The sequence below is a fragment of the Fundulus heteroclitus genome, unplaced genomic scaffold (assembly GCF_011125445.2).
Source record: "Fundulus heteroclitus isolate FHET01 unplaced genomic scaffold, MU-UCD_Fhet_4.1 scaffold_69, whole genome shotgun sequence".
Classification (NCBI taxonomy): domain Eukaryota; kingdom Metazoa; phylum Chordata; class Actinopteri; order Cyprinodontiformes; family Fundulidae; genus Fundulus; species Fundulus heteroclitus.
The window spans coordinates 565,438-590,962 of NW_023397132.1; the positions used below are offsets into that span (position 1 = coordinate 565,438).

At 41.4% G+C, this 25,525-nt stretch overlaps 1 protein-coding gene across 5 annotated transcripts in view; it reads right to left on the reverse strand.

Moving 5' to 3' along the window:
• Positions 1–25,525, reverse strand: part of pcdh7b (protocadherin 7b) — a 166,757-nt gene that overhangs the window by 83,623 nt on the left and 57,609 nt on the right. For 2 of the 5 annotated variants that reach the window (XM_012867686.3, XM_012867689.3), the window contains exon 2: positions 1,209–1,428. The exons of 2 other annotated variants lie outside the window; for them this stretch is intronic. In XM_012867686.3, coding sequence (XP_012723140.2) covers positions 1,209–1,428 — 220 coding nt within the window. The remainder of the gene's footprint in view (positions 1–1,208; positions 1,429–25,525) is intronic. One more of the 5 variants, XM_036133882.1, reaches the window with a different exon arrangement.

Below are 25,525 nucleotides of genomic sequence, written 5' to 3' on the forward strand. Positions count from 1 at the left end.
CAGTATACTATTTTTGGATAGTGTTTTTAATCCAGTTTATGCTATTTTCATTCTGAGGGTAGATTTGACTGACAGGGTGATCACGGCTATAATCTGATAGTCTGGTGCTACTGACTGTCTCAGTCGAGTCACTTTAAAGGCTAACCATACTACAATGAGTCTTGACTATTTCAAAGTCTACTTTAGCTTGTACATCTTTATGTATTATTTGATAAGAATAAACAAATCACAAATAAACAGCATCTACAAGGTCATTTCAAGACCGAAATTTGAGTTTAGGGTCAGTGTCAGCCAACCCCCAAAAAAAATAAGTCGCTCAGATATTTCTTAAGGGTAAAGTCATCTTTCTTCGGTCGAGAGAATATGTTTGACTTGTGATAACCCTGCAGATCTGCCATTATAAGTGTGACATCTCCATTTTTTTGCAAGGGAGGATGTGAATCTTTAAGCCATTTGAATATCACTCGCTAAGCTCTGGTGGAAAAGCCTCTGCACTTAGGCTTAGCACTCTCAAGACAGCTACTCCTTGTTAAGAGTCGCCTCAGACTCCTCCACTATGAATGGGACCATTACCCTCATCGCTTACTGCACAACCACTCACACATGCACACACATATGAACACACAAACGCTTCTATGGATATCTTTTTCTCAACTGGAGCAAACTCAATGCTTTTAGAAGAGCTGCAAGCCCAAAGCGCATTGCAAATCAGTGCGGCAGTTGACTGTATAGTTTCTAAACAATTCAGGATGAGTGCTGGCCCCCTGCTGCGCCCCTCTTTCACTTCCCTTAAAAAAAAAATGCAGGGCGAGATGGAGATATCGTACAGGAGAGCTGATCTGCATAAGAAAGAGACGTAAATGGGAATTGTAAATTCTCCAAGATGCAGATCTGGATCATTTACAATAGGATAATCTGATCAAAATGATGAGAAAGGGTTAGATTTATAGAGGATGCCTCACGTTGCTCCTTTGATCCGACAAGTCTGATGTTTCTTAATACGAAATCCGCTACATCCTCAACCGCTTCATCGCAATGGTGAAAGCACACCTCAGCTGAGCCAATGATAAACGGGAATTAGGAACATTTCTGTCTGTGGTGAGGCTGATTACCAATGAACGTCCTATGGGAAACCCCGAGCCAGTATGTGCATGTGTGCTTCCTGTGTCTTAGCGGATTCTTAATCTCCTTTCAGTGTTTGCCCCTACCATTTTCCATGTGCTCTGCCTCACCGACACTGCCATCCGGCGTTGTCCTCTCGTAGCTGTCCTCGGGCAGGGGGAGGGCGCCTAGGCGGGGGCCCGAAGAACTCTTGCTGCTGGGTGTCTCCGATTCATCCAGGCCGCTGTCGTAGCAGCTCTGCAGCGATCCCTGCTGGTGAGGGTCCTGGGGCTGGCTCACCACCGAGAAGGTCACTCGACGAAACGGCTACAAGAGAAACCAAACGTCCGGGGGTCACTATAAAAGAGACTATTTTAGCTTTTTTTTTTTTTTTTTTTTTCTTTGTAAGATATTATTTTGGGAGTTGGGCCAGCTGGAAATCAGACATGAGCTTTCAGGATAGGATAGGAATATAGGGAAAAAAATGGGTCAAAAGAGGCGCCAAAGTGTACAGGCTAGATTTCAGGGGAGCCAATTAATGGTAATAGCAGAAAATCTGAGCAAAAAAATATTAAGAAATGTCCTAATTCCCACAGGAATAGACTAAGACAGTTGAGTTTTAACCAAGACTTTAGCAAGAAAAACTTTTTCCTAAGTTATGTAAAACCTAGGCAACCTAGCAGACACGGAGGCTAGTGATCGCTGTGTTTTTAATAAGACTAATTTGTCCACTGAAAGTACGAAGAAAGAGCTGACTTGAAGCCAGAAAGCGATGCTCCAAGGCCAATGCCGAACGCATACAAACAGGCGCTGCCACTTGTTGCCACGCTACCACACAAAAGGTTCAGCTAGGTGAAAGGTAGGTTCAAGCTGTCATTACATGAAGTCTGCTTGAGCACATTACTGAACATCCTTTGTTAGGGCACTAACAGCATATCATCAAGACCAGCGCCTGTTTCTCACTGTCTCAGCCTGTTTAGCTTTTCTTCCTATAGCTCTCAGTCCCTGTCAGAAGAAGCACAAACGGAATGGAAGAGAGGAATGATAGCAGGAGAAAGTGCGTGAAGTGAGAAATGAAAGAACCGGCTTGGTCATTATAACAGTAAATGGCATAACAAATTGTTACTGCCATTCATTAATTAGATACAAACACTGTCAGAGCCCGCCTCTGCTGCTGCAAATATCCATGAACCTTGCTGGACTGAAGCTCCTTCTTCTGCTCACAATCCTTCTCCTCCTACTGTCATCCCTGTTTCCATGTTCAATCAGGAGAGTATTACATGGGGCAGAGGCTCATTACTCAAAAATGTTCTCCCAGCCTCATGGCGCTTTTGTTCCCTTAATTCTCCAACCTCAGGAAGATGACTGTTAGCCTCAAGTGATTGCAATTAAAATCGTTACATGATAGATGGCTTTTTTCTTTGTCGTTCACTGGATTTTCCAGCTACAGGTATGTAAGAACTGACTCTTCTAAAAGGAGCCTGGAGCGTCAAAGTTTGTCCCAAGCACCCTATGATATAATTGGAAGTAGTATAACACAGGAAGCGTACATGACCTACTGAAGCGGTTGCCACACAGAAAAATGAAAACAATAGAGCACAATCAATCCAAACGTTCATTAGGCAGTCACCTGGAGAGAATTAGACAACGATGCTATTGCCCTCTGTCTAAATGACCTGAAAACATGGGTGGAAATGTGAAAAGATGTGCAAATAAAGACATCTATTGATGCCTAAATGTTGGTAAAATGTTCTTAAGAGTTGATCAAACCCAAAAAAGTATGACTTTTAATGTCTTGCTTATGCAGAACTGGGAGGCCATATGAGTTAAAAACATGTCAAAATGTCCATGCATTTTCCTTGGCTGGATACACAGATAACTGCAAAGACTTGCAAGTAGGGCTGTGCATAAAAATCGATATAAAGATTAATATCGATATTTTTAAAAACGATTTAATATCGATATTCTGGCTTTCAATATCGATATACCTCCCAACCTCTAGGGGGTGTTATTACAGCGCAACCATTACAGTTCACAGCGAAGGAGAGCAAGTGAGACGAATTTGTGGAACGGCCGACAGGATTTTAGAAGCTCCTTTGTCCCTAAAATCAGATGTTTGGGCACATTTTTGGTTTCTGTGACACGTTAAATGCATTGAGGCAAATGCACTTTATTTTCCTGTTAATATGTCAGTGATCAATAAATAGAACATAAACATAATATTTGGCTGATTTTGGTGATTGAATCACTGAGCATTAATTCAAAGTAATAAATATCGATATTGGAATCAAATCAAGCTGAGCTGTGTATCGAGAATCGTATCGTATCGTGAGCTGTGTATCGAGAATCGTATCGAATCGGCTCATCCTAGATGATACCCAGCCCTACTTGCAAGTATGAAATATTCACTAAAAGATCCAACAGTGAGGTGCATGCGGTTTTTCTTCCTGCTTTTCTAACTTCTTGCGGCAACTAGCTGTCCTACAGTGCTAACTCTACTTTGAACGGCAGCATGAATAACAAGTGGTACAGACATACACGGACATCCAGCGTTTGGAGGGCACGGCCCATGTGAGTCCTTTGCTACTTTTCCTACTTCTTGTAGCTTCCTCTACAGATTGATGCCGTGTGGTGTGAAGACTCGCTTCAGTATAAAATGGAACAAGATTCAGTTGCAGCTGTCTTTTTTATTTTTTTGTCTCTCTCTCTATAACAGTGTTATAGCCAACAGGGTTTTCAATGTGTGCTTTTTATTATTACTATCTTTAAGTCTAATACACCTGGTAGGCCACGATGCCATACTCTTCAGTTGTCACATATTGGCTGTAGCTATGGAAACCACATCCACTTGCATGCTGACATCGAGGCAGGTATGGAATGATCATAGCATGGTCTTCTTTTTTTTACGTAAACGTAATAATTTTCCATACAATTACAATAAACAGATGTAGGCACATCAATTGTCGACATGTCCCAACGGTAGTGTTTTTGTTCTTTTACCTCCTCTGTATAGTTGCTGTACCATAAAAGTTAATGCTGTGTAAAAAATTAATTGATAATGTTTTTTCTTTTCAATCCAATGGGAAAATTGTGTTATTTTTTCCTCTATGTGTATGCGTGTATTTTTTTTTTATAATTTATCTATCCATCTATTTCTCCCCAGTTCTGTTTCTCTGGCTGGCTGGCTGACAGCAATCTTGGCAATAAATCATGTTTCCATGTAATTACAATCAACACTCAACAAATGAATTGGTATAAATATTCATGCAGATTTCACTTGGCTAGTCAAACATTTGCTGTATAATAGAAACTGAGGGCAGAAGGGAAAAAAAAGATCTCTATAGGTGTCATAACGCTGAAAAAAAAAAGAGTTGTGACAATATGAAAACATTCTGTTTGGCTGTACTCTGCTCCTCCAAAACACTTGTTAAGTGTTAGGTGTGCATTAACAAGTCTTCCAGCTTGTGTGAGGCAAAATAAAAAAAAATAATAAAAAAAATATCTTTTTTTTTCAATAAATCAGATTCAGGAGAGCGCCTTTGCTTTGTGGGAAACAATTTTCTAATGAAACAAATTTAACAAATGTCATCTAATGAATTGCCAGCAAGTTGCAAGGAAAGAAAAGCACTCAATGTAGAGCACAATGAAGGAAAATCGAGTTTGGGAGAGAGGGAAAAGAACCTGACGAGAAGAGGGAAAAAAAAGAAATGAACAAATAGGTTTTATTCACCTGAATTTCCTCACTTGTTTTCTCTGGAGGGAGAGCAAGAGAGAAGAGAAGAAAGGCAAAAAAAAGCTAATTTGTTTGCAGACCAGAAATAGGGTTCATGCAGAGATTGCCAAAGGCTTTGGATTAGAATCTGCAGCCCCAATCATCTGCAAAGCAACCTTTGCTCCCTCTATTCTCGCTCTTTTAAATAACACAATAAAATAAAAAAAGACACTTCTCTCTCTAAATTTTAGATTTCTTTGTAGATGTCTGATGATGTGCATTACAAATAAAAGAAAAATTATGCTGCTAGACATGCCCTACGAATTCTCGTGCAAATGTCAGGTTGTCATGACCAATGTTATTTTAACACCCTTGTGTATTTATTGTAAAAAAAAAAAAAAAAAAAAAAAAAAAAAAAATTAAGAGTGTCATGCTCAAATCACCAAAAAATCTGACTGTAGAATGAGACAGAGCAAAATGGGTTTCGCTGCCCTAAGGATTCTGAAATGCACTGCGAGTTTAAAGATTAACCCACTGGAGGTGTTAGGGCAAGAGCTGCGCAATTGATGAGCAACTTATTGTGTCATTTTGCACATTGGCGCTGACATCCCACCGTATAATGGTCTTTTTTTACACTTTAAGAGTTGGCTTCTTGAGTTTCCTCTCTGACATCCCATCCAAACTTTGTGCACTGCTCACCCAACGGTCATTTAAGCAGTGACACAGACCCAAAGACTAGCACAGCTAAACAAATTCAAATGTCATCACACTAGCCAATTATATCTTGGTTAAAAAAATATAATTAGCCATAAGTTTCAGAACTTGCACTTCACATGTTTTACCTGAATCCCACACTATGCTCTTTCACAGACAAGGCAACATTTAATATATGCCTTTCATTACAAGTAAGAACCACAATTGCTTTACATTTGCCAGATGCCAAAGCTCTACTTAAGGGTCACGGCAGCTCCTTCAGATTAAGATCCAGATGTGACAGCCAGCGAACACTGGGCAATTCTATCAAAACTGAACAATGTAGACTAGCTACAGTTTTGCTGAGAGCTGTGGCTGAATCTTGGACCAGCCTATTTCCTGGATGCTAGAGGCAAAACACATGTGCTGCCTGTCTCAGGGGTACCTGAAGCCAATAAAAACAGCATCGCGCCAGTCGAGTCAACAGTGAATGACCTCTCGGATTTGATTTTCATTTCTCTCCTGCCCTAACAAAATGTTGGTCCTTTTGCAGCATCTATCTGTTTTAAGCAATGCTTCTCCTTTTATCTGCCAGCGAACCTTCAAAGGGATAAGACATGGAGTGCTCGGTCTCTTTATGACACTCGTTATGGTGATTATTGTGTCTATACACCATGTTTGAGATCAAGTATTGTTAAAAAAAATGTCATTATCAGATAAACAAGATGTGACCTCATCACATTGAAGATCAGCCATTGATTTGCATTGTTGTAAAGTGCTTAGCAAGACTATTCACACACACCCTTTTCGTTGAATTTTGTCACACCATAAACAACACATTTTATTGGAACTTCATGTAATCCCCCAACGCAAAGTAACGCGTAACCAGCGTTAAGTAAATTGACATTTGTTGAAAGGAATCCACAGGATGTCCTGTTTGTCACAAGGCATGTAGGGATTACAGCAAACAGCTGGAGGAAAGTGTTCCATGCAAAAGGCAATGATTGCTATTACCGCTGCACATTACCTAGTCTATGGTCCAGTAAAAGTTGTCCCTGTTTAGATTGATAACGCCCATCACCAAAGTGTTACCTGAGCTTTTGAAATGTTCAATTCAAAAGAAGCTGAATCCCATCCTTTCATTTCCCAACTATGCACCACTTTGTATATGTTGCACCAGATTCCCTATGAAACATAAACGTTTGTGGACTACATTGTGCATGAACACAGATTGCATTTATGCACAAGGCGGTTTCTCATCCATTTTTTCGCTCCATACATGAGTTTATAATTAGGTCCACCTTCAACAAAGCCTCGAGATGAAATGAAGGATAATGAAACTGGTTTGAAAACACGGTGTGTGTAATTTCAGCTGTAAATACCTTTGGCAGATGTCAGTGACCCACTACCGTGAACCACAGGAAGTAATTGTGGCTGGGTTGGACTTGGGGCGAGGGGAGCAAACATAAACTGCAGGTCTAGTGTGTTATTGCAGTCAACCCTGAGAAATGAAGGAATTTGGAGGAGGGGAGCTTGAGCAAGCGAGATAAACCCGAAGATAAAGAGGCCAATTGAAAACAAGGGGAGCCAAAGAGAGATGGAGAGAGTGACGGAGGGTAGCGACACATGAGTGCTGCCACGATTGCCAAAAGTGCCAGTCAGTAATTAAGAACCCGTGTTTCATTTTTAATGGGCAACCAGACGGTGACCTGATGCACCACCTGAGACACACTGAGAGAGCCAAATAGCCATGGCATCCAAAAAAAAAACAACAAAAAAAACCAACAACAACATACTAGCAGGGATCTTAAATTGGCTCAATCTAATTGCTTCAGCCTGCTTAAATCCAGCAGAAACTTGGTTCAATTCCAGTGCTGGGAGTTGCAAAAGATTGTGTGATACACCGTTACTGAAGTGATAAATGAGACAAATACCCTCCGGCTGAACTGACGGCAAATCAATTGGAATCTGATCAAGGTGGATTCAAGTTCGATTTGGGTTCTGCCCAGCTGTAGTTAATTAGGGTGTTACAGAACGGGGTGCTGATGCCTGTGGACCCTCAGCGGCCAAAAACAAGCGCAAAGGCTGAATGTTTTGGGCCTTTTCAAAAGGTACCTATATCATTTCAAGTTGTTCACATTTTGTAATTTCAGCAATACATCATTCAATGTACTTTATTGGGATGTCATGTGACAAGACACAGCATGGTTGTAAAGTGAAGGGAAAACGATAGGTCACAGAGGGTTTATAAACACACATCTTCAAGACTTGTCACGGACTCTCTAGAACAGCGGTTCCCAGACCTTTTTAGCTGCGCAGCCCCTTCTATGTCCCAACTGGGTTGACGCACCCCCAATCCCCCGTACCTTCAAAAAAACAAAGTGCAACAAGCCTTTTTATAGCCATATTAAAGACAGCGTGTTTAATCATGCTCAAATGACCAGAATACACATAACAAAGAAAGTGTTATTATTATTATTATTATTATTATTATTACTATTATTTGTGAGAATGAATGAAATAAAGGCCACAAGCTAGGTGCGTATATACAGTACAATGCGTAGAAGAAGATAACTTCTTCTGTATTTCATCTTAAAATGAACCACAGAAAACTTTAAAATAAATAAATTTTTCTTGTGAATACATTTTTACAAAGGACATGTTCATTTACATGCCTTTGTTGTGTGGGGTAAAAAAACACTGTAATTGTGTAATTATCAGACCGCCATTTTCATCTTGCGCACCCCCTAGTGGCAGCTCATGCACCCATGAGGGTGCGCGCACCACACTTTGGGAATCCCGTCTCTAGAAATATAGATTTAGCTCCCAATTTTGACCTGGCAGATCTAACACACGACTATGCTTTGATCTAAGTCCTTCCGTCGCTTGAGATCGTTGTCCTCCTGGAAGGTGAACCGCCATTCAAATATCAAGTCTTTTCCTAGCCTCTTAAAGGTTTTCTTTTGTTTGCCATGCATATACTGTAGCTCCATTCATCTCCCTATCAGCTGTGACTGGCTACCCTATGCCCCCTGAATAACATCATTACAAAGGCATGGTGCTGCCATTCATTTCCACATTTCAAAATGTATGTTTGAAACTTGACATAATGTTGACAGGTTTGAGGGGTCTACAGAGGTTATCTCAGGAGCACCGGGGATATAGTGAGCGACCACAGAGATTTCAAAAAAAATTTAAGATTTAGTAGGTCGGGCTAATGTTGGTGGAGGAGTTTGCTTTAGCTTTGTCAGGGGAAACACCTGTTAAGTCTCAGGTGTCGCGTTCTAGCTTGACTGATAGCTTTGGCCCCGTCAAGCTCTGGTGCACCTCTTTATGTTCCCCCGTTTTTTTCTTCAAATTTCAACTTCTCTGTGCACATTCCTTGTAGGTCATTCCTCCCTAAACTGAAAAATGACACCATGATGAGGAGGCATAACATATCCAGAGACTCCAGGATAAAGGAGAGAAAACCAATGAAAAGGGGGAAAAAACATAGATGAAATAAATGATTGTCTTTTATCTTGTTCCTCTCTGCCAGGTTTGGGGGAAAAACATAAAAATAAACCCTGCTTTCAGCCTTGCAGGCAGCCTGTTTATCACCTCAGCAGTCCATGCAATAACAAAAAATGGAGACAGAAGCAATGATACATCAGCATGCTATACTCTTGTTTGAAGTTATGTCATGGAGTGAGGTCATGCAATAAACCCTGGCAAAAAGCCACACAATATAATTTTTAAAGACCTTTAAAATACCTTTATTACCATCATGAGGGGTAACAAACATTCTGTCAGAGTTGATGATGCTATTAGCACTCCCTTGTCGATCTTACCCTTCCATTTTACCATGTGGTTGTTTCATGGACTAAGAACACAGATCAATTGTGTGTCCTTCGGTGCTTCTCCGCTGCTTTTCTTCAGTCTTATCGACCCTTTATCGGCATGTTTTGCAGGAGGGTCAGCTGCCTACATGCATACAGAGCCTTGCAAAAGTATTCACCCCCTTTGCATATTTCATGTTTCATATTTTGTTGCCTCACACAACCTTGAATTAAAAATGACTGTTTTGAGAGTTTCCACCGTTTCATTCACAGAACATCGCTACAACTTTGAAGATGTGTTATTGACTGGGAATATGTTTTTGTTTTTTTTGGGAAGCAAACGACAACTGGGACAAAATAATAGAAAACATCTGCATGCATAACCCCCCCGCCCCCTCCAGTTCTGTGCTTTGTAGAGCCACCTTTTGCAGATTGTGACAAAGTGGTTCAGTTTGAGTTCACCATTTGTCCCTTATTCTTATTTCTGAATCATTTCCTTTTTGTAGCTGGCCATATTGCTTAAATTTAAACATTAGTTTGCAGCTCTGCTCCACTTACTATCCCAGGTTTGTTTGTGTTAGCATTAGGTTTGCAGTTTCCATCTATATGTTTAGGTTAAAGCTATTCCAGGATTATTGGTTGAACTTGTTTATTTGGTTTCAAAGTATATTCATATTTGTTTTCCTTTTTACTCACCATTGTTTGTCCCTTGTAGATCTGCAGCAGGGCATGAGTATGGGAGGGGCCGGCCCAGTACTTCCTGCTTAAATGTCTGAATGATGTCACTGATCGTTTGGCTGGGTTCAACCAATTAGAGGGTTTCTTTTGGTGTATTGCTTTGTTTTTCTTTAAAGTAACTTTTTGACTTCTCTTGTATTACATGGTTTATTTTGCAGACCATTTTATTATATAGAGGAGTTTGTAACTCAGCTTAATAATTGTATTTTTGTTTTTCTGTTTAGTTTTTCCTGTGTTTTCCTTTTCCCTGTTTAATTGTGGTTTGGTCCACTCAAGTGAAGGTGTGTTTCCACTTGATTATAAAACAGAGCTTTTGGAAGCTCAAAGGAAGAAAAAGGAGTGTTCAGAATCTTGTTACAAATAAAAGTCATCAGAGGATGGAACCGTTGACTGAGGCTGTTTCTTCGGTTCACCTTGCTGACACTTGACCTCACTACCTTACACAGATATTACAGTTACAAGAAGCTTTTGATACGTCTGTACCACGTCTTGCCACTTGGATACTTGCCCTTTCTTTAAGGCAAAACTGCTCTGGATCCTTCATGTTCCATTTTTTATGCTTTTAAACAGTAGATCTCCAACCACAGATGGTCAATTAGATTTAGGTTTGAACTTTGACTAGGCCATTAAAACACATATAAATATTTCCCCTTAAATACTGCTTTAGCAGCATGCTTCATGTCATTGTCCTGCAGGAAGGTGAACCTCCGTCCCAGTCTCTAATTGCATGCAGACCGACAGGTTTTTCTCAAGAATATACTTGTATTTAGCACCTTCTAGCTTTCCCATGACTCAGACCAGTTTCCCATTCTGTGCTGCTGAAACACCTCTCCACAGTTAGATGCTTCCACCACCATGTTTCACTGTGGGGATGGTGTTCTTAGGGTGATGTGATGTGCTAGGTTTGCATCAGACATATTATTTTCCTTGGTGGATCAAAAGTTCAGTTCTAGGCTCATCTGGCTAAATCACCTTGCTCCATGCATTTGGGGAGTCACCTATGTGCCTTTTGGCCAACTCAAAATGTGCCTTCATAATTCAGACTTAAAATACTTATATTAGTCTATAAATCCCTAAATGGCTTAGCACCTAAATACATCACAGACTTGTTATCAGTGTATCAACCCTCCAGACCATTCAGGTCTTCTGGCTCCAGCCTACTCTGCATACCTAGAACCAGAACTAAACATGGAGAAGCAGCATTTAGTTTCTATGCTCCACTTATCTGGAACAACTTCCAACAACTTCCAGAAAATTGTAAAGGTGCGGAAAGCCTGAGTTCCTTTAAATCAAGATTAAAAACACATTTGTTTAGGATTGCCTTCAACTGTTCTAGTTAACTGAATCACCACTTTTTTTTGTTCTATTTTCTATCTACATTTTATTCCTACTTGCTTTTATTCTGTTTTAATTTGCTATGTTTCAATTATGTAAAGCACATTGCATCGTCCCTGTACTGAATTGTGCTATATAAATAAATTTGCTTTGCCTTGCCTTGCCTTCATATTTTTTAAGTAATGGCTTTTTTTCTAAGGACCAGTCTATGGGTTGTATGCCTTATTGTGGTCGTATTGACAGCACCTTCTGTCGCTGCATAGCACAATATTAAAAAAAAAACATGTAAATCACAGGCTGGAATGTAACAAAATAGGTAAAAAGCCAAGGCGGGGTTGAATAGTTTTGCAAGGCACTGCATGTGTCAGTGAAAATAGCCTAACCACTAGAAAATGCTATACACAAACTATCTGATGCAATCACTGTTGTGCGGCTAGGGTTTTGGCATGAAAAGTTGAAGCTAGGCATAAAAAAAGATCTCCTTGGGGACTCCGTCGGATTGGTTTCTTTACAGATCTTGCATTGAGAATCACTTTGGACTCGAAACAAGGAGCTGAAATTGGAAAAGGAGAACAAAGGGAAGAAGGCTATAAAGGCATGAAGGAAACCAGCTAAAAGTACATAAAATAATTCCATTCTTCCATTCCCAGCTACATTCTCTTCTTTCATCGATTTCCCTGTTGTTGTTGTTGTTTTTTTGTCAGTAATACATTTCCTGATGAGGATTCGACTCATGAATACAACCTAAAGACCGGAAAAAGGCAGGGGGAAAAAAAGAGGTGGAAAAATATCACACACGGTTACTTTTTTTTAAAGTCAGGGCTAAACTTTTAACGGCTTTAGCTCTTCAAATGGCCGATCTGGTGTCACAGAGATAATATTCTGCTGGGATGCATTTAAAATATTGACAAAAGCTTAACCCAGACTCTGACCTATTCTGAATGCCGAAGAAGAGCTTTTGCTGTTTTTATTTTCCTTGTATTTATGAAGTGGAGGCCAAGATGTAGAGGGAACATTAGCTAAGAGTGGCAGCGTATTAGCTTTCAACTGACAAGTAAACCCCTTTATAGTTCTTCAAGAACACAATCATTGTAAACTAAGTGTCTTGGAGCTGATAGCAGACTAACAAGGACATAAAACAGGCCAAATGAAAGCTTTGTGTTTTATGAAGGCAGTCTTGTCATCATCAGCCAAATATGTAGCACATGGTAATTGTTATGCTGAGGTAAATATCTGTGGATGTCCAAAGAAACCTCACCCCACCCCCCTAACCCAACCCCTCCTCGATCACGACTTATTTTACACTCTCTGATTGGGAATGGATAGGATCTTCTCCTGTGTCTCCATGAGCCGCTCCTGCTGACACAAGTGCTGGCATGCAACGGGGAATGAGTGTCAACTGAACCCCGACCCTGGTGTTGCTTACATAAAGCCTGACTTTAAATCCTGTGATCACATTTCCTTTTTTTTCTCTCTTTTTTTTCTCTCCGGTTTTGCCCTTCCTCAGCTTTTGGCCTGAGTGTACAAGCGCTTCTTACTGCCCTTTGAGCATGAGCCATGAAACGTGTCTACAGTTTTGATCGGCCTCATCATGGACATGAATGTGTGTCATTCTGAACTTGTAATGATTGATTTAAAGAGGTTTTCTTTTTATTGTTGGTGGCATATTTGTACAGCAGATGACTTTAATTATTCTTCTAAAGAAGAACTGCGTTAACAGGTTGAACATTTACTGTGTAGAATCCCCACGTGGTAGACTGTCAACATACAAATAAATAGATAGGCTACACACTCACACAAAATTTTTAAGTGTCCGTTAGATTGTTGCAGAGAGAGTGCCTACTTTTTATAGCCAGTAGCAAGTTTCTGACATTATTCTGGCTTGATCTTTAACCACTGTCCTTGGCACGACTTGTATAGTTTGAACTGGTTGGTTGCGTATCATGGAACCAGATCTTAAGCATAGTCCCTAAATTCTCAGGATTTTCAAGGCCATTTGAGATGCTTAATTTGTCTATTTGGAAAATCTCCCACAAACAGTTGTAAAGGAAAAGGGTTGCTATCAGGAGCTCAGCAAATTCCCGGGTGGTATGATGATAAGGTTGAATCTGTGCAGTAGTGGCGGCTTGTCAATAAGGGCGATGCCCCCATCATAATTGCAGGAAAAAAAAGTATTAATAAAGTTAGTTCTCTCATAAAAATACATCTGACTATAGATTTGTCTACATTCCCATTCCAGTTTATCTTTATTTGGGTGTATTTTTTGTGCATGCCTACAAGTTTTAATGTTTCAATGCCAAGCCGGACTGCTCTTTGTAACCTTTTTGGCTTCCACGTGACTTCATGCTGGTCTGTAAGTGGGTACTTCAAAAAAAATCTCCTAGGGGTGCAGCTCTCTGTGCAACAAAGTACATGAGACAATGGTGCAGCCAAAGAAGATGCGGTCATCTCTTTACACAATTAAAAATTCAAAAGGCATTTGCTTGAGAAAAAAATAAAATAATGAAGCAACTTGGACAGGACAGACAATACTTAAAAATTCAGCAACAGGCAAGTGACAGTGGATGGATTTGTGCTCAGTTAAGAGTTTGGTATTCTCCTACCTGTAGCTCCCCCAAAAAAGATTTTATAACCAGTCACCACTGCAGTAAGACCAGATGAGAAACTTCCACACGACCAACCTTATTATAACAAAGTACCCAAAGTACATGTGATTGGAAATGACAGCAACTTAGCTACATCACAGAACACAATCCAACGGACGAATTCTGGCTTTAGCAACTTTATAAGGAGCAGGGCTTGGCTTCTTAGTTGCAGCGCAATGAACCAAATTCTTCAGCATACCAAAGTATTTCTAACAACTTTGTGGGAACAATTTGCAGATGGGCCCATTCTGTTCCAACGTGACTTGACCGAGCAAGGACCATTAAGACAAGGATGAGTTGAAAAACTTGAAGTCCTGCAGCCAGCACAACAAAACACCTTTGGAAAGAATTAGAGTGGAAATTTAAGAGAAAGGCCTTCTAATCCAACATCAGGGTCTGACCTCAAAAGAGCACCACTATAAGAATGGTTAAAAAGTCTTATAAACATAACCCTGAAGTTTTTGTAAAATCTTTGCTGAAGACTGTAAGCTGTTATACCAGCAGTAGGAGGGTGAGCAACATATTAATCCTTATGGATTGAGCATGGCATGCCACTCGATTTCATCTGAAAGTAGACAAGCAAGTACTTTTGCAATATAGTGCAGATAAAATATCCAACTCATTATTGTATGAGTGTGTATTTACATATTCAAGTCTGTATATATTTATGATAGTGTATAAACATGAGAATATCTGCTATTAATTTAAACTTAAGAACACAATTCTTGTTTTTTGTTTTTTTTTTAAATAATGTCAGTTGTATGCTGTAAAATCACTGCACCCAGAAAGAAAAAATGAAATACATTAACAATTTGTTTCTACCGTCAGCCGCATTGGCTTTGGTTTCAGTACTAGCAGGCGAGGAAGTTAACAAGTTGCATACTTGGATAGAACACTGCATTAGAAGTGCTATGCAAGATCAACAGCCCAGTACTGTCAGTTTTCCATCCAGCCCGGGGGCTGCTGCTAACGTTAGCTTGTTGTGACACCGGTCCGCGTGTCAGCACAAAACATGACACGGCATCAACAAAGGGGCCAAATGCCAGAGCTGAGCATTCATTGTTAAGGACACAAGACACATAAGCAGCGGCAGCATTAGCTGCAGCTCACTTTTCTTTGCTACCTGTCCCACACAAGCACCGATGGAACCTTTTTTTTTTTAAAAAAAAAGCCTCCAAATGCTATATCTTATGAATTGAATGTTACGACAGCGATGAGGGGGAAAATCTCTGATGATATGATCAAAAGGCAAGGCACAGACTGCAAAGAGAGGGATAAGGAAGGAGAAATCCGAAGATAGAGAAGAGAAGCTGAAATATTGCAGAGGCTATAATAGGGCTGATAAATGATTCTTTATTTGCCATCCTGAGTCACTGATGACAGATAACCTGCATTTAGGGGATCAGGACGGCCATCCAAACAGGCGAAAAATATAGCAGAACGAGGTAGTTTGGGAGAGGTTAGAGAGCATATCCAGCTTATCCGCTAATGAGGCGTTCTATTTGAGTATGATCATGCAGGCATGTATCCTTCGTGTCAGATAAGTGGCCTGCATCTTGAGCTCCCACGTCTGTGTCTGGGCGTCCTCAGGCGCTCTCTCGGAAACACTCACCTCATTTCTTGAGGATGGTCCTGCCAGGTGGCTTGTCTTTGTCTGGATCAAATGAGCACTGAGCTGATGCTGATCACATCATACACACACACACACACACACACACACACACACACACACACACACGCTCATTCCCTTACAGGTCCCATCCACCACCTGTTCATGACAACAGCAGCATAGAACAATTATGATTCCAACAATTATGGAAACAATTACTACAAATGAGTAATTAAACTCTAATGTCGGGATAAATAAACTGACGCGGCAAACTTAGAGGATGAAGGAGGACGGGATGAGCCCAAGGCGAGCAAAGGGGAGGAATGAATAACAAGCGGACGGATAGGAGAAGGAATTGAGGCAGATATGCGGAGTCGCTACAGTAAACTCTGCTGCTGCGACATGCGGATTATCAAAAACCGAAACGGCTTCAGACTCACACACATACCCTTCGTGTCATCTCCCCCTTTTTCCTCCATCCTCGTTCATCATCTCAACTCTCCCCTTATCTTCTCTCCCCTCCCCCTTCCTCCACTTTCTTCCCTATCTTGGTCTCCGCCGCTCTCGCCCACTCCTGCTAACTCTCTATCTCTGTCGGGATCACGCAAGGTCAAACCTCCCCGACGTTTGATGGATGAAAATGGAATTAAGATGAAAGCACACTTTCAGATAATGAAGATATGCGGTGGGAGATTAGGAGGCTCGGGGAGGCTGCCGAGGTGCCAGCCAAATTAATATTGAAATTTATGTGTGTTCGGCTCGTGCCCAGACAATCCCTGGGTGTTATTCCTCCCACCAGGGGGGCCAAAGTGGAAAACACAACAAAAAATGTTAATGGGGAAAGTAGAAAAGGGCGGCGCCTCTTTTTTTCTTTTTCTTCCTGCTGACAGCGTTGATTTTTATCTGATGAAGTGGGATTTCTGACTTGGAAACTGGAGGGGCTTTATGCAGTCTACTCTAAAGGTAAATGGGTGTACGGGCTTCCTTAGGTGTAGCACACTTTACATGTGCCTTCTCTGTTATTTGCATGTGCTTTGAAAGGCATATGATCTGTTGTACAAAAAGTGACACAGGCAAGGACATGCATCTTACAATCCAATCTTTCCTCATCTCAGCAGTTTCGAAGGAGACCATATCAGCATATGAGGAGTGCGTATGGAAGATAGGAGAAAAGGATAAGGCTCCGCTTGCCTCAGTAGGCATAAAAGACAGACTATCAGTCTATCAAGGCCTCGGATCCACTGTCTGATGACTGTGATATGCACACTAATCCACGTGTAAAATAGTCCTCTCCTCCGAGGCCCTACTTTAAATGCCATTAGTTAAGAGTCTGGCTGCTCTTTCCACATTCTTGCCTTCCATACCACTATTTTCTGTGACTGGAGAGAGAAATTGAGTGGTTTTGTCTGCAGCCCTATTGGATGTCATTCATCGGTTGTTGACTGGGCAGTTGCTGTTTTTCTAGGGAAATTTGACATTTGTGTCCTGTGGTTGTGGAATGGTAGCACTAATGTTGCTTACGGCAGCAAAATAACTCAACTCAATATCATTTCAAGCACTCATCATTAATCCCAACTTCAAACATTCATTATGATGGCTGTGGCCAAAAGAGGACATCCTATAGTAGTCTGAGTTGCAGCAGATCTGAAGAGGGCTCTGACTGAAGACACAAAAAACAATGAAATAGCTCCAAAACAGATGCTAAATTTAGCATTACTGGCAGCTAACGTTTGGCCAGAGAATAAAAACTCTAAAGCAGAGAATAATGTCAGCATTATTAGCGGCTAACAGATAGCCGAGCTAGCAGGGTCCAAAGCTTAGATTAACTTCAGCATCATGAATGCTTGGCAGCAGATAGGAAGCTGCAAAGCAAATGAAAACGTTAGCATCGTTAGCAGCTGATGGCTGGCCACAGCTCTTATTAACTATTTGTATTTTGTCCTCCTCTACCCAATTATAACGTCACCTTGGGATATTGGCCAGCTGGTATATACGTATTTATTTGTTGACTCTGTTGTACAACAGCACAACTACTGTTCTACTTCCTTTAAAATCCCTCAAATGTAGATACATTATGTCAAGCTTTAAGTACAAAGCTTCAATCCTGGAGGTCGTGGTCATATATACACTTACTTCACCTGACAAAAGACACATTATGAGACAGCAACCAAATCGCGAACAGACTTCATTTTGAAATATTGTGGCATTTTGATGTAATTAAGGGTAGCTTTACCGACACGCCGACAAACATTGGAAAGTGACACAAGAAAGAAACTTAGCTCAGCTTGTCTCTCACCAAGATCCAAGCTATTTGTCTTTGTCAAGTAAAAGAAGAAAAAAAAAGTAAGTAAAAGAAGAAGAAGTAAGTAAAAGAAGAAGAAAGAATGTGGTGAAGTTACAAGAGACCACCCAACAATGAAGCTTTTTATTAAACTATCAGTTAAACAGGAAGAATACAGAATATATATATATATACATATATATATATATATACGACATCCAAAGGATATCGAATAGTCAAAAAGGCTTGATTACTGAAGTCCTGTGCCTGTACTCTGGCAAGCCAAGCACCAATTACCCCCCCCCCCCCCCCCACCCCACAAGCCTGAAGTATGTGCATGTGTGTTCTTCACCTATCACCTTACCGGCAGCTTGTATCCAAGAAATAAAAGAATCCTCTGTGAGATGGCCAGCCAAGACATGGCATGAAGGAGTGTGGTGGGTGGGAGAGTTAGTGCAGATCATGGGGTGGGGGGGGGGGGGGGGGGAGCACATGAAAGAGATCCTAAGTTCAGCTGAAATTACTCAGGCCATTCTCCCTCCACCTGTTGCTGCTACAGGTGAAAGCAACTAACTGTATGCACGACCCCCGGCCCCCCCTCCTCATCGGTCCTCTACTTCTAATCAAGGAGACAGGCAGAAATGAGTGGGTGGTGAGCTTAGAGGTGGAACAGGGGATGAATGGCTGCTACTGAGGTAACCTGAGCTAACGACAGGAAGATAGCTACCTTGTGGACATGCGAGACTGACCTCATACAGACGTACACACTGTCTGCTCAAGCTTTGTGCTTTACGAAGACCACAAAGGAGCTTGTGTGGGTGGCTGTGGTGAGTTTATGTGCTGGTTGGCGGGTGGGGAGAGGGGGGGGTGGTAGTGGACGGACTCAGAGACAGCTATTGATTCAAAGTGATATGACCATGACATATAATAGTGACAGCCACTAAAAATGGTTACCGCGCATCACGTGCGAAACCCTCAATGGATCTGCTACGTAGGATCAATTGGTCCGCATGAGGTCAAGTTAGCGATATGTCTGTTTGTGATTGCTTTTGCTTTGCATACTTGTCGATCTTCTACAAAACAGAAGAGAGATGAATTTCTCCTTTTTTATTTTCTCCTCTCTTTTTACCGCCCTCCATTCCAAGTCATTCAGCCACAACCATATGAAAAACCTGACATCAGAACTCAAGGCCAGAGCTGAGGCTGTCACACAAAAAGACAAAACATCCATTTAATTTGAGCTTGTGTTGCATTGCCATTTTCTGTCTCTCGCTTTGATCTAAGAACAATGCCCGGGATTTGCCTCAAACTGGGCTGCTTCCAAACCCATCCGCTCTTTCTGTGTACCCAGTTCCTGCAGAACAGGTTTTTTTTCCCCCCTCCCCATTCAGTGCTGTACAAAGCAGAAAGCAACTGGTAGCTGCCTAGAAAGCGCAGCACCATGCTGAAATAATGATGGCCCTCGTCAGGCTGGCTAATTTAACCCCTGGTGTAAATTAAGAGGTAGAGGTCATGGAGGGTGTGGAGGGAAAGAGGGAAGTTGGTATTCAGCTCAAACTTAAAACAATAATCACTTCTTCTCTATAGACAGCTGCATGGCCTGGATTACTATGCTCAGGGGGGAATTTGGTGTATTTTATTCATTTTCTCTGCAGACTGTGTTATCATAAAATTGAGGCATTGGAGGAGTAGTAATTTAGAAGGCTATGGAGTCTACTATGTCCTGTGTTTACTTTTCCATTTGCATCCCTTCTTTGCCTCTCTTCCCTGGGTTCCAGCCTTCCTATTTGGCCAAAACCAAAAGGTCAGGTGTAAAAATACAAGTCAGTAAGCTAAGTGTTGTGTCTTCCACAAGTATTTGCACCAACAGTAAATATGTGTATTAAAAACAATTCAATAAAATCACATTTTCATGGCAGTACCATCATTTCTCAAACTCGAAGAGTAAGCTTTGGAGATCTGTTTTTACAGTGCTGCTCTCCATTTCACTCCGCTCAGTGGCAAGGTAAATGTGGGTGCTCATCCATGGCTGGATGAGCACCCACAATGATCACGTCTCAAACACGGTTCCGGGTGTTTGAGACGCGATCATTGCTCTGACTGTGGACATTTCTTGCGAGAGCAGCGGAGCTACAATGAACAGCTGAAACCAAAGCTCCCTGGATACTTGAAAACTAGAAGGTGCGCAGCAAGAAAATAGTAGCGAGGAATGAGAATGTGCATTGGCATCAGGTGAGCACATCAGAAAGATTGAAATGTGGGACACCCAATAGATAAGATAATAAGATAAACCGACTGAAACTCGAAAGAACATCGTCCACTATACCATTAAGTAAAATCGGTTTTGTGAAAATGTATGAGTCCACTTTTTTTTTTCTTTGCATAAACATTGTAAATCATCAGGCAAATATTAAGATCAGACAGAGATAACCTCAGTAAAAAACAAATTTGACTAAATTAAGTAAATTGCCTAACAAAACATGTGGGCTAAACCATCTCAATAAAGAACACAGCATGACCTGACACAGAAGAGAAACAAAATCATGGATATCTATCAGCCTGGGAAGGGTTACAAAGCCATTTGTAAGAATTTGACACTTGAGCAAACCACCGTGATAGCCTTTATTTAGTAGTGAAAAAAAAAAGAAACACAGAACACTGGTAGACCTTGACAGGAGTGGTGTGCCTACCAAAATTGGGTGCAACCAATAATCCATCCAAGGGTGCAACAACTTAAAGTGATTCTAGAATAAATCGCAAAAGTCTGCCTCACACTTGCCAGAGAATGTGGTGGTCCCTAAGCCACCGAAGGATGGATGAAAGAATGAAGGAATGAAACAACAAAAGACGAAACAACAGAAAGACATAAAAAAGAAAAAAAGGAATGAAGGAATAAATTAAAGAAGTGGAATAAATAAATCAAAGTTCTAAATAAATAAGAAACGGCAGACAGGAAGGAATAAGATAAAAAGGAAGAATATAAGGTCGGAGTAATAAAGGAAGGGCACGGAGAAGTTAGCGTATGAGAAAGAAAGAAAAGACTTAACAAAGGACAAAAGCAAGGAAGGACGAACTAAGGATTCAAAGAAAGAAGGATGAACACAACATTGAGACAAATACTTTCTGATTCTCTTATTTTCTTTTACCTTACTTATCCTGACTTGGACAATACTGACCCCCCTTTCCAGAGTTTATGTACCCTGCAATCATATCCATAGACAAGTCGAGCCAAGTCAGTTATTTTTGTAGAAAAAAAAGCTGTCAGATACACTGGCAGGAAACTAGAAGAAAGGCATCTTAATATAATCATTTCTCCACTACAGACTGACAGGGTAAGATGAAGTTTAAAAAATGTGCAGTCAAATCTCAAAAGACAAAAAAAAAGAAAAAAAAAAAAGGAAAATGGTGAAAAATCCTAATGGAAATGTGACATTTCTGTTTCACCCAGCTGTTTCACATTTAAGTGATTGGTAACGACTGCGACAGTTCTAATCACAGTCTGCTGAAAATAATTGCGATCAGGCGAAACCTTGATCGGCCTTGCACGTGCGCGCAGCCTCTGCAGTTATTTTCCCCAACTGACGTGCGCTGTGAAAGGGTGCTTTCACGGCGCGGGGACTGGAGTGTCTTCCAGAGATGCTCTTGCTGACTGTTCCCGGCACCTCGGCGGTGTCACACTCGTGGTATAACGGCTAACGATTCTTGTCATACAATGTGAGATAAACACATACAAATCCAATGTTCTTGGCCCTTCATAATGATGCAGTTACTTGGTTTTGCAAAACTTGTCAAGCTGCTCTCAAGGAGTTGTCAATTTCTCTACCGCCACTGCACCCCCACCCCCTGCCTCACTGATGCAGCCAGGTAGCAGCCCATCCAGATGTGATCATCACCAATCGTGCGTTTGTTTTTTCAGCACCAACAACTTTTCATTTCTCATCCATCTGTCAGGAATATTACCCACCAAGTCATCCATCACACTCAATCCACTCTCTAATTCTCGCGTCGCTCGCTCTGCTTATCTCGATGCTTTCGAAGCCGAGGCGTAATTCTAACAAGGTAACAAAAAAAAAAAAAGGAAAAAAAAAAAAAAAAAAAAGCAAATGGCTTGTCGGCTCGTAAATCTACAGATAGCGTGGGCGGTGCATTTTGTTTTACAGTTTTCTTTCTTCGGAGACCTTGGAGGAACTTTGCCGTTGCTTTGAACTGACATGGGAACGTGCACGCTCATGAATAAAGGTCCCTGTCACGGCTTACGCTCTCTGCTAATGAGTTCCATTTCGTTCCCGCATTCCTTTCCATGACCCTGTCAACCTGAAAAGCGCATTGAGTTGCAAAGCCTTGCAGTGTCTCCATATTTCTGCAGCAGTTCCCCCCCCCAGCGAAAGTGTTTTCACTATTGACTTCAAGGATTTAGTTATTATTTAATCCAGTGAGGATTTTCACACGTGGCAGCCATGTTTTGGCCTGTGTCGATTAGAAAGTCAGACAGCGACAACAACTTGATTCTTTCTCCTCCTTTTTGTCTTGTCCAGTTTTGTCTCCAGATTTTTAAAATCAAATGAACAAGTTGAGAGTCATTTTTTTAGGCCACATCTGGTATCTGTTTGGCAGAATTCATGAGACCGGAAAGACAGCAGCCAGAGGGCCGAGAAGAGGGTTGGCGAAGTGACCAAAAGATGAAAACAAGAGTCCAAGTTAAAGAAGAAGGAAGTCAAATGTACCTAAATTAAACATCCTTTGTGGTTATTAATGGAAAATAGACGAGTTGCTGGTTGATAAATCTTTTTACACAATTTTGTCCAACTTCAGTTCAGTAAAAAAGGGTAATATCAGCGACACTACCAGGGGCACTGGCACATCACCACGAATACACCATTCCCAGAGAAACACATGATGGTGGCAGAATGTGTTTCTTCAGCAGGGACAGGGAAGCTGGTCCGAGTTGATAAGAAGATGGAAAGAGCTAAATACGGGACAATTACTGAAGGACACGTTAGGGGCTGCAAAAGACTCGGACCAAAGTTCATGTTTCGGAGGGATAATGACCCTAAACATACCATCTGAGCTACGGAGAAATGGTTCATGTCAAAACACATGCGTATATTAGAATGGTTCAAACAAAAGTTCAGACCTTAATCTCATCGATAACATGTGGAGGGATTAGGAAATTGTTCTCCATCAAATCCGACTAAGCTTCAAGTTTTGCAAATATAGGGTGATCATTCAGGTCTTTAGCAAAGCTGGCGACATGTGCCAGGAGACGAGTGCTTGCCAAATCTTTGCGTATTTTTATTTGTAGGACTCCTATATACAATGCATTTTTTTCTTCCGCTTCACAGTTGAATTTCAACTTCCTCTGTCCTATTATGTAATCCCTGCTATGTATTTTAGAGACATAATGCAATAGTAAGCACGTCTATTAGACTGAAGATTAACTGGTCCGGCTAAAAATGTAATTGTGTTGTGATTATTTCCTGAATGATTTTCCATGTCCATGGCTTTGTTGGTTCACCGATCACTGATTGAAAGACATCTGCACAGTCTCATTAAGTGTGTGCCGTGTGGGTCTTAGGGTTACTCTGGATTCCGTGGGTTAATCCTGGAAACGGTATCAGAACTGGATTAACCAAGGGAAGAGCTCTGATTGACCGCCTGTCTATACCTCACAGGACATGGGGTGGGGGTTTAACTAAAGGATGCTGACCTAAAGACAAGATGGTCTAAAATGGAAATTGGTGTACAAGAGAGCCCTACCTCTGCTTAGGGTTGGGTTGTTCGGGCACAGGGCCTGATGCGAGACGAGATCAATGAGTTTGTTTGTTATTTTAGATGACAGCAACCACAGCGGTTATGGAACGGATTTGCAAAGCTTACCAAATCTTTATCTGCTTAAACCTACCCAAGATGAGTTTATGAATACAGAAAAGACAGTATTGTGCTTTTATAGTCCCCCCCCCCCCTCCCGTCCACACACACACACACACACACACAATGAACACTGTTCACATTTCCAATGCCATTTTCAATGTAGGTCAAGAGAACTTCTGATTGAGAAACAGAACCTGACCTTTGTCGCACATAAATCTGTCAGCTCTTGAGATGAAAACTATTTACCTGTCTGCTTGGACCTAATGTGATCTGATTGATTGTTGGGCACGAGATCTGGCGAGAGAGCGATAGGGAGCGAAAGTTTTGAATTAAGGTTCAAATTTGACCAAAGATGAAAATCAATCTGGCAACTAAAGGTCCCTGCAGGGCTAATTTAGGGGAGCGAGTCCAGCAATCTGGCTAAAATAAAAAAAAGAGAGCTCCCCCGCTGCCGCCATCAAAACCCAAGTCATTACAGAGAAAAGGAAGAAATGTACTCTATCTCTGTTTGTGGAGCAGTAAATGCAGACCAGACAGCGTTGTATTGAAATGTGAGGCGTGGCCGAGGCGAGGCAAAAAAAACTTTGATCCGAGCGTGTCTTCGCTTGTGTGCGGCCCAAATCTGTCCATCATCTACGTCCTTAGCCAACCTGCAAAAGTGGCCCGATCAACGTGGAAGCTGAGGCTTGTCAGTCACACATTAGCAGCCAAGTCACCACGAGGCAAAGGAGGAGATGAGGCTGAATGCTTATTAGTAGCTGTGAAATCTTAGCCCCAAAGCTTGTCTCGTCAGAAAGCTCTACTGCCTTTCTTTAAGAGGATTTTTTTTTCCCCTAGCATTTCTTTAGCAGGAGCAGATGCAATGATGGATGAGGAAGAGGGAAGCACAGTGAGTATTCACACACACTTTTTTTTCCCCCATTTTATCACATTAGTGGCAAAGACTTCAACGTATGTCACTGGGATTTTGGATACAATTTAGACAGCAACAGAAAGTGATGAATCATGTCAAAATGAAAACGATACATGTATTTTACCAAATAAAACATTAAGAGTGGTGTGCATACGTATTCAACTCTCTCTCCTTTGATACTAAATAAAATCCAGCAAAATGAATTGCCCTTCAGAAAAGTCCTAATTAGGGATTAATTAGATTAGAAGCTCTGGAGGAGATGCATAGATCTGCAACACATGAGAGAGGATCTGTCCACAGTACAACTATAAGCTGTGGGACTCCAAAAATATGTTTTTTATGGCGTTAGGAAGAAAGCCATTGTTGCAAGAGAAGCGTAAGAAATCCCTTTTGCAGTTTGTCAAAGGCCACGCAGGACATTTCTGCCAAACCTTTTAACTTCCGACCCACAAAAAAAAAACCGAATGGAAGAGATTCATGACCCCATCTATGGCCTGAGAACACAACCATTCCCATTTTGTCAAATAAACAAGGGTGCAGTCACAACCGAAACAAGTGAGGAACTCAGATTTTAGAGGAGCGGAACCCAAAACTGGTAAACTCACCACGCAGAAAAAAGAAAATGAGACGCGGTCACGACCAGGGCCCTGAGCAGCAGACGGACGCGGCGTTGAAACCGGACGTGACATCAAAACAGGGCGCGGCTTCAGCATCACCCTCCTTGCTCCTTGCATCCACGTTGTAACGCATTCGTCAAACAGATGCAGCTACTTTACACGCTGCAGGAGGACGCTGCGACACGGGAAGCT